Source organism: Myzus persicae, unplaced genomic scaffold (assembly GCF_001856785.1).
Source record: "Myzus persicae strain clone G006 unplaced genomic scaffold, MPER_G0061.0, whole genome shotgun sequence".
NCBI lineage: Eukaryota > Metazoa > Arthropoda > Insecta > Hemiptera > Aphididae > Myzus > Myzus persicae.
In genome coordinates, this window is record NW_019100803.1 from 599,923 (window position 1) to 610,380 (window position 10,458).

General features: G+C 32.2%; 1 protein-coding gene across 1 annotated transcript; it reads right to left on the reverse strand.

The window, feature by feature from the left end:
• Positions 1-7,877: 7,877 nt before the first annotated feature.
• On the reverse strand, positions 7,878-10,450 carry LOC111043186. The gene is made up of 8 exons (XM_022328085.1): positions 10,205-10,450; positions 9,580-9,679; positions 9,392-9,513; positions 9,127-9,298; positions 8,685-8,918; positions 8,422-8,619; positions 8,107-8,264; positions 7,878-8,045 (listed from the first exon to the last, which is right to left on the reverse strand). The coding sequence occupies exons 2-8, from the start codon at positions 9,647-9,649 to the stop codon at positions 7,878-7,880; spliced, it is 1,122 nt and encodes a 373-aa protein (XP_022183777.1). The 5' UTR covers positions 9,650-9,679; positions 10,205-10,450.
• Positions 10,451-10,458: the final 8 nt, after the last annotated feature.

The following is a 10,458-nucleotide window of genomic DNA, read 5'->3' on the forward strand; positions in this document are numbered from 1 at the left end:
CGTTCTAATACAATTAATGCTTTTAAAGGGTGTGAGCATGCTAATGTTAAGATTGTTCTACTACTTAAATAGTTAAATATACCCTGACATATTTGAATCCTGTTTAAAGTGTATATGTGTATAAGTGTATGTGTTAACTTTCCTTGTTCGTGGTGAGTGCTGCTCGGTTGTACCTGTATTAGTTGATATTCTTTCACGGCGATGGTCGATATCACGGTGGCAATGTATTATGTATTTTGATTTATACAAAGAATTAAATACATAACTCTTTTTTCTAGAGTCTTATACTTGATTGTTTGCTGGATATGAATTACGCAACTTTGTTTGTTGTAACTGTGGCTATTATCGTGCGTTCTTAAAATCCCTAAATGCGTGGTGATTATATACTGCCAATCATTAACCGAATGTAATTTAAGTTATTGAGCATCTAAAATTATGCTTATGTTCTAAATAAACAATAACTAGGTAATGTAATTTTACTTATAGCTAAGAATGATCTAATCATAATCTAGCAGTGTATCGTGTCGTCGTGATGTAGACTGGCGTGGCCACGTCACATCGGCTCTTGTGGAAAAAACTGTTAGTGAGTTGATTTTGTATGAACCTTATATGTATAGAGTGATCTAATGTAAGCCTTTCCTAATTGGTGACTATCGGTTGAGAGTAACGTTTGGGTATCACGATGGGTTTATGATTTTTTTTAAATCTACGGTGAAAGTACCGCCAGTGGAGCATTTGTGTCGTTCCGTGGAACTCTCGATCGTACTAGGCTAAGGTGAGGGTATACGTTTGTATTTTTTATGTGTTGTATGTGTCGTGTTAGCATGAGGAATGTACCCTTATATCTAATGACATTGTATAATATGTATATTGCGCTACCCTATGTACACGGAATTCACCATATTATGATAAACTTTATCTGATTTTATTTAAAAATAATACTTAAATATTTAATATTACATTTGTATACACGATTAATCGAGATGGTCAAGCAATGAAAAAAGTTCGACAACACATCCATGTATCAACCAATTATTTCCATGGTATTAGTATGATAGTCTTTGTATAGCATGCGCCATTTTATCGAAATTCAATCCGTTTCACCAAGGACAATATAGGTAATATAAATATAGGTAATACCAACGTATTTGGAAAATCGTACTTTTTAACCTAACTTTTGATCTTAAATCCTCCTATTTGAGCCTTTGTTTGCTTATTTGACACCGTCCACCGTTAGGTTAGGTTAACTATTTAGTTAACCAGGACTGCAGGCCTCTTCGTTGCAGAAGTATGCTGCCGCAAGTGGAAATGGTTCCGGTGTGTTGACGATCAGTACCGTTGTCACCTAGTTTGCCATCAGTATTAGCCACCACTACCATGTTCTCCGCTACGGACGGAATACCATACGTATTACGTACTGCTTTTATAAGTTAAAAATCATGAGCTAAGTGAACAAAATACGTACAGGTTTGTCAGAATCTAAATTTTGTTCGAAACCTTTAAAATGATAACGACAGTGGATACCGCGCATTCTGTTTAACAGCCGTCACTAGGGAATTTTTGTATTATTATAATGATAATAATATTATTTTCTCTTATTATCTCCTCGGAGAACACCGTATACTCTATTTCGGAGACTATCACCGGGACGCGCCACAGCCATCACGTTTTACTATTTAAAAAATGAGATTTAATATTCTCACGAGTGTGTTGCTGTGTACATGCGCTTGAGTGGAAATCAGCTTCAGCCGAATCATAAAACACACGCCCAACACGCTCAATGACACCTCGGAACCGTTCGTATATCATAATAATATAGTCGTGTTTATTGTATTATTATACCTAATACATTATAATACGCGTATTATAAATAACGCAATAGTAATTTCTTCCGATGTAATTATATACCCATCCGACCGACTAAAGACCCGTTGTAAACAAAACGCGCGTTATAATAATAATCGCACGGAACTCTCACCATGCACCCCTCCCCCGGACTGCCGTATCGAATCGTCCACCCTCGGGGATCGTGGAGCGACGACTGAGTGTATATCATAAATACATTATACCTGTATACTGTATAGGTACCTACTAGCGCGGTAGGTGAAATATCGCGGTACACACTTTTAATATTTAATATATTATACACATAATATTATATGTCTATACTAATATTATGTCGGTATTTATACATTATGCGCGTATATATACGGCCATACGGGCGCGTTAGCGCGACTCGTCCGCAAAGATTTATTCGAATTTGCTCGTCTCCGTGCGACCGACGAAAACGAACTGAAAATAATACGATGCACCTAATATTATTAATTATTTTAATACGATCGTATAATATCCGAATATTTCCGCGGCACCGAGGGCGGAATCACAGCGAAGAGTTATGGGTCAATCGTCGATTCTAATTACGACACGCGCGTGCGCCGTCGCGCCACACCTCGGTTCTTCGGAGGAATTATCGTTCCCGATGCGTAAATTAATGAGTCGTATATCAGAAGAGTATCAGAGAGAATGAAAAAAAGCGTCTACGGCCGTGTATATAAAGCCATGCCGAAGAAAAGAGATTGGAACAACGTAACACCGGTTTATTTATTGTTTTTTACTCCGGGGCGACACCCAAAACGATCACCAAATACCTGAGTATTTATACGCATATCTTGTACACGTAGGTATGTCTACTATAGTATACAATATTAGGAATCTCGTATGTACAAGCGGGATGAGATCTAAAGTAAGTATAATAATTGTTCTGGATTCGGTTGATACCATAGCTGCTTTAATACATATATAGGTATGTCATGCACCCCCCCCCTACACGCACAAAGAAAAACAGACACCCTACACCGCATGTATGTACCTAACATATTTTTTGGGTTTATACCTTGAAATTCACCAGCGTATTAGGTGGCGATTCAAACTAAACTTTTTATACTTAGAAAATAAATATATTTTCATAATCATATACCATTTTAAATTTAAATACATTACTAGGTATATACCAAAGTCTAAAACCAGAACTTAATTTATACACCCAAAAATACAAAAAAAAAAATTATTTATTATCGGTTATTTATATTGTCGTATAATCGTGTTAATTTCCATTCATTTTGTATTATGAAAGGCCGCAGTGATGAAAAATGGTTTTCCATGATTTTGGGACATGTTATTATAAAATCAGCTGCAGAGTTTATATTACAAGTATTCACTATAATTGCAATGTGGACTATGTATGATTGTATGAACGTTTTAACCAATTCGTGACAAAAAATAACCAATATAGTCTAGGAAGACTACTTACTTACTTGTATTAACTTAAGTTAAATAAAACTAAAGTTAATAAAACTTTAGATTTCAGATCTACTGACTTTAATTCAAACTTGTAGCTTACCTAGCAATGTTTTCGACTGTTCAAAAAAATTATGCAAATGCATAAAAATCCGGGCCCTAATCATAAGCATATAATAGGTTGACGTTTTACTTGGATAAGCATTTAATGTGTAAATACATTTAGCAGGGTACGTTTCATTTGGACAAAAAGAAAATTTTTATTTGCGCATAGTAGGTAATATGATCTATTTTATTGCACAAACGAATAAATCATATCGTGTGGGTGAATAGGAAACTTAGTCATTTTCTTTCTCAATTTTATAAATACAATTAGGACTCGCTAAGACTGATTAGATAGTTGGTTCAAAATTGCTGAGTTGAATGCTTATGAAGTGTAGGATACTTATTTTGTCAGTGTATTAATAATAATTTTAAAAAAAAAATTGAATTTTAATAATGTAAAATAAATAATTTTTTTTATTAAACAAGTTTATTCTTATCTCTCGATAAATTCAACTCGCCAAATGGTATGTTTGAAAATTTGTCAAAAAAAGGTTATTCACCCAAATTAACTGTCCCATATTTAAAATTTAACATTTGGAATACGAGATCTCGGTTTTTTTTAGAAATAATAAATATAGAAGCTGTGCAGAGATTCAAGTATGATAAGTACATTTTGTGAAATAAAAATGGTAATGAATTGGCAATTATGCATAGTAAGTGTGAAGATTACCATCCATTGATGGAACTCTAGATAGTGAGTGAGAGAGACAGATCGCTATTAAAAAACAAAATAAAAAACGAATTTTCAATTATTTTTGAAGTTAATATTTGAAGGTAAATCTAGGTTGTCATAATGATGAATGAAACAACGCAAGCCGCGTTAGTATTAGTTATAAATCAGTCGATATGAAAACTAAGATATTTCATATAAATAAATACCTACAATTCATTGGATTTCTTTTCGGTGTTCATATAAGTATATAGATTCGTTGGGCTATAATAGTGGGTATGCGTACTTGAAGCTAATAATAAAAAGAAGTATATAAATATTGTTTTAAGACCAAAGTGTTTATAAGTTTTCCAATTTCCAATTTCGTCGAATAAATAGTTTATTCGTGTACACATCAATAAGTGGTTCGATTATAAATATTATACACAAATATTATAAATTTATAACACATAGTTAATGGAACCTATACATAAACGCGTATTTTCACGATAATCAAATAATTATATACGGCAGTAATTTTTAAACCTATAGTCTGTAGTTTGTGTATACGGGTCATATGAGCACAACCATTAAAAAAAAAATTCTCATTTGATAATAATGTATAATATAAATGGACCATCTTCGGTTAAAATCCAATCGTCTTGCTTTTCGATCTCATAGAATAATCATCAAAAAATAACCCCCGAGGCCCGGCTAGTGTTCTATATACGTATACGAAGCTATTATAATATAATATTATATATACAGTGTCAGAGGGAGGCTGGGTGCCTGTTATGCCATACGTAATATTTTTAATCGACTGCAGCGGCTCAGCCAGAAGCTAATAATCGTTTTGGAATTCTAGGCGTCCGATCGATAATAATCACTTTTGTAGCGGTAGCGGCGACGGCGGCATTGATAACGGCCGCACGTAATTTACGGCGTGTTAGAAATTGACCGACCGGGATAGCTGTTGATTCGTAGCCGTCAACGGTCGTTTCGCCGTGTGTGCCTATTATATTATATTTTATTATATCGGACGGACGCTGCTCACGACCGGACAGCGGCGGTGGAATAGAAAGAGGGGAAGCGGGAGAGGGCGAGAGTGGGAGAGAATGCGTGTAATCACGTGTAAACGATGTAATTAATTTTACGCGTCGAGAACAAAACAACGTATATTTGCATAATATAAAACAAGTCTTTGGAGCAAAAATATTACGTCTAGTTGGAAAAAGTAATAGAATAGACGGAGAAAAGGCGGACAGCGACTCGCGGTGTGGTGTGCACCTTATATATATATATATACACACGCACGTGTATTATTATAATATATATATATATATACCTACCTATTATTAAGACGAATGCCGCCCCGCGTCCGACGTGTGTGCACGTATTTCGATTAGACCAAAGGGAACCGGTCGTAGGAGGTTCTCGTTAAGAAAGTGGCCATCTTCATGTCCGAAAACGGCACCTACCATACAATATAGGTACCTGTGCCTGTCGTCTCGCGGCGCTGTGTGATGTACACATATTATATTATTAATATTATTATTATTATTATTATTATTATTATTATTATTATTATTAATATATTATTATGCACATACTATACTGACGGCGTGTTAATAAACGCTTGTCAACGTAATGTTGATACCCATTGGCAAGTGTTATTAATATTTATTGTTTGTTATTAATTTTTGCCGCGAACGACTGAAAGTTTTTCACATTATCGCCGGGCCGGGTCGGGCCGTTTCGGGAATACGAGTAAACCATGGTAGTGAACATCGTGTGGTGGGTTAACGAAATTATATATACGTATTAATATATTATATTGATCATGGATCCGAGACGGTTGAAAAGAAAAACGTCTGGAAATAAGCCTTTGTTCATTTATTTGTAAGAAATGTTGTTGCATTTCCTTTTTTCGAAAATTGTTTCCCCCGTGATAGTTGACTTTCACCTTAATTTTCAAGAGTTGTAATAGTTTATTCAACTCTTGGTTATCCGTTTCATTGATTTTATCAAACTCAAAATGTTGGTCAATCGAATCATAGGATAATTCAAAATTACCTACAGCTGAGTTACTCTTGTTTTGCAGTTATTTAATATATTTCTTTCTGTTCAACATTACTATAGAAGGAGATGGATAAAAAAAGATAAAAAGAAATATACACATGGAATTTCAGACGGTCGTTGAAAATTATTGATGTAGAGAAGACCACGTTCTGTAAGATATAGGTGAACAATTCTAAAATTTGAACACCACCCCATCGCTCGTAAAATATGAAATCGATTTCCGGGTGCCCATCACGTAACGCTCGGAACCCGGTTTTTGATGTACTTGACTTATTATCTCGGAAATCACATCAGTAATTGTTATACAATTTTTACAAATTTGTAAAAACAAGAAAGTACATATGTACCTAACTTGATTTTGTTTTTTTTTTAATAAATATATTTGTTTTAAGGACACGGTAGGTAGTAATATGGTGTAGTCATTAGTCATTACCTTAATGCAACAGAAAGATTTTCTTCAAATTGAATGGATATAAGTAACAATTATTGATGTGGTTTTCGTGTTGTTAAGTCAAATACATCACAAAGCGTCACGTTATGCTGGCACCAGGAAATCGATATTGGATTTTACGAGCGATGGGGAGGTGTAAACATTTTGGAATTGTGGTTACAAATTTGTACAAATCGTATACTAATTACTGATGTAGTTTTCTAGTCGAATTTCAAACATTCGGGTGCCAGCGTCACGCACATATCGCTTACGGGTATTAATCGAAATTTGACCAGCAAAATTTTAAAATAATAACACGTTTGATATTTCAAGGTAGGTAGTAAAATATATTTAATTAATAAATATATCATCTATTTAAAACCGATTCTAATAAAATTCGTTTTTATTAGATCAATGAAATCTGTAGGTCAGCGCTATCCAAGCACTGTAATGTTTGAAATCTAATTTTAAAATTATTCCGCTTAATGTACCTATTTTATTTTGTCGTCTGATTTAAGTACCGAAATTTAAAAAAAAATAATGACCTCATAGCTAAGTAAATTATATAATGTAGGTACCTAACTATAATATATGTATTTTTTAATTTATGAAAAGTACATACATATTATATGTTTTTTCTAGGTAATTCGAGATTCGAGAATGAAGGTAATTTATTGTGCCTTTTGTACATGTTTAGTGGTTCATAATTAATAGTTTCACCATCCGATATGGTAACACGGAAGTTATTTAACATGATAGTATATTAGCCATTAGGGATGCCTTAGAATTTTAAATTAAGATATGCCTACATTTTTTTAATCTTAAAAAGATTAATTTACTACAACTTTTGTTCTATATACTTTTTTTTGTTGAACATAATGTAACATAATTCGGAACATTTACCACATTAATTTTGTGATTGTGCGTGTTATAGCACCATAGCTTATACAAACCACCACTAAATTTTTTTTTTTCTAAAACTAGCGTATAGTCCGGCCACTGAATAATTTCACAATAATATTTCACAGACGTGCAGACGATCGTGCGCGATTTGCCCAGCGTGGAACGACCCGCGCGATCATCATTAAAAACCGGACGCGCATAAATATTATAGATAATTCGTCAATCCGTGTACCGGGCACAATACTAACGATTAATGTTATGTTATATTGTTATTATTAAGGTCATTATTAATGCCTCTGCATAAACACGGATGCGATGTTTACCACCCGTCGGGTTATCGAATCGACTGTGTGTAAATCAAACCAGGAAAAAACGATGCGGCATGATGACAAGACAAATATTTGGTCGAATTANTCAACACATGCCAGGTCTATGCGGAGCAGTTAGTTTGCCAATAAGATTTTTGCTGATATTAATTTGTTTAATTTCCAAATATATTTTTAATTTTTCCTTGAAAATAGGAAATTTGTCAAATAAACTCATTTGTTTTCCAGCATACATATAATTAAAATCTATATCAATCTAGAATAATGAAACATTGGGTTTAATACAAAGCTTATCATACAACAAATACAATACTAACTAAAATATGACCAGTAGGTTTGGTAAGGGCTATATATGTATTCATCATATTATTATTTTTGTCTTTTAATCGATATGATGCTGTTGCTTTCCAGAGTTTATGAAGAGTAATGTCTGGTTCTATATTGTTTTTGAGCCAGGTTAATGAGTCTTTATAATCTTATGTAACAAAACAATAACAGGCATAATTTTGATTTTTATTAGTATTAAATAGGTTAGGTAGTACCTACCATTTCCTTATTTTAAACCTTTATTTAACAATACTATTATAGAAATAATAAAAACAAAAAAATGAATAGCAATAAATTAATGTTACCTTCATGATTCAAATTTATTTCTTGATCAGACTCTGATAGATGCCTTTTCTTTACATTACTTATCTTGCTGATTTCCTTTTTAATATTACAAAATTTTCCATATAGTTTACCTCTATTGGGACTTATTATATTACCCTCTTTACAGTACGGTATGAAATAAGTTTCCTCAGTCTCAGAAGGAAATAATTCTTCAATGCCTCAAAAGTGGAAAAAAAAATATTATAACGATAAAATGTTATACCTTATAAACTTTCAAAATTACCTTTTGCTAAAATTATAAGCCTTGATCTGTTTAAAATGACTTGGGAGCGAATTTGATCTTTTATTATTACAGAAACTAGTTTATTTCGCATGGCCTCATTGAAATGTGATTTAAGTTTGTAATAATCTAATACAAACTCTCCATCTTGGTATTTTGATAAAATAGTTTGTATCTGTTGCGCCAAAGAATTATCATTGTTTTTAGTAGTTGTATAGGAGCATTCTGCAGTTGGAACTTCATTAACATATTAAAATACAGGTATTTACTATTTTAATTGAATAGCGTTTGGTTTTAACTTAAGACAAGTAAAAGTAAAATCAAGAAAACAATATGCCAATACCTATACTATATAGTAAGTATTGAATATAATACTATTGGTAATACTATATAGCATAATGTATAAATTATATTAATAAAATGATTTAAATACTGAGGGGGTTACCACAATGATCTTTGAATTCTTGGACTGCAGTATTACAATTGTCAGGTATTGTATCACATACTATGTTATCTGTAGAATTAACATCTTCAAAGCTATCCATCGGAGCTAACTCTATTTCTAAATTATCCCAGTCAATTATATCATGTTTCTTTTTAGAATCAACAGAAACATTCTATAGGTATAACAATAAAAAAATGATATACACATATGCTATATTATCTATGATGAAGATAAAAGTTTTGAAATGTTAAATTTTTTTTCCTACTTTTTGTATTTTTAAATCTTCTAAATGTTTTAAAAATTTAGATCGTTGACCAATTATAGGCAACAACTCTATTATCATAGTCTCAGTAAGATTCAATAGTGCTACTTGATCTATTTCTTGATCTAAAAAATGTATAAAATTAGTTTGCAGATTTGAATAGACAATTTTTGAGTGTTTATTCTCTTTACCTTTAAATATTGTTATTATTTCAGTTGAAAAACCCCATTGTTTCATTATATCTTGAGTGTATAAATCCATAATTCAAAAAGTATACTATTACAGTAAGTCCTATAATAATTTGGACATCAGTGTTTTGTATGAAATTATCCAACTACATTGCTACAATATGAATATTATAATTGGCAAGGCTGGGTAAATTAACGATTTTTTTAACTCGTTAAGTTAAGTTGATATACCCGATGAGGCATAGAGAACCTCTGTGATATCTAATAGTTCCCAAGCCAACAAAGTTATAAATTAATGGGTTGTATACAATTTTAAATTTAAACTAATTTTTATAAATCTGTATACAATTAACTAAGTTACCACGTTAAATATGTTAAAAGTTAGTTTAAAAAAAAGTAACTGGTTACTCAAATTAGTTAATATCAACTTAACGTTTTAAATTCATTTTAATTTTTAACTCGTTATAATGTCCAGCCTTGATAATAGGTAGGTATACCTATATTATACTATTTTATACTGCAGCAATATTAAAAAATAAAAATATTAAAATCGACAGTATTTTAATTTACATACTTATAGGTAGCAGGTACCTAACTAATAATTAAAAACTAAATTAATTAGACTTACCTCAGGAACAGAATCTCCAAACTTCCAAAATCCCCAGCTAGTACAGTTGGCAGGTAAATGTTAAAATGTTTGTAATGAGTTATGAGTATCAACATTGACAACATTCAACAGTCAAGTAGTCAAATGTTGAAATGAGAAGTATAAAATGACCAAAATCAAAATAAATTGTGGTGTGTGTGAGAAATAATATAAATAACACGAATGTCGAATACAGAGGATCATAAAATATGGACAATGACGACTGCAGCGCCGCA

Excerpts from the sequence above, each read along its gene's own strand:
- LOC111043186 (XM_022328085.1), bottom strand. The coding sequence starts at position 9,649 with ATGGATTTATACACTCAAGATATAATGAAACAATGGGGTTTTTCAACT. Across the intron at positions 8,620-8,684 it reads GCTTATAATTTTAGCAAAAG|GCATTGAAGAATTATTTCCT; the intron begins GTAATTTTGAAA and ends TCCACTTTTGAG. Across the intron at positions 8,046-8,106 it reads AACCTACTGGTCATATTTTA|ATTGATATAGATTTTAATTA; the intron begins GTTAGTATTGTA and ends TCATTATTCTAG.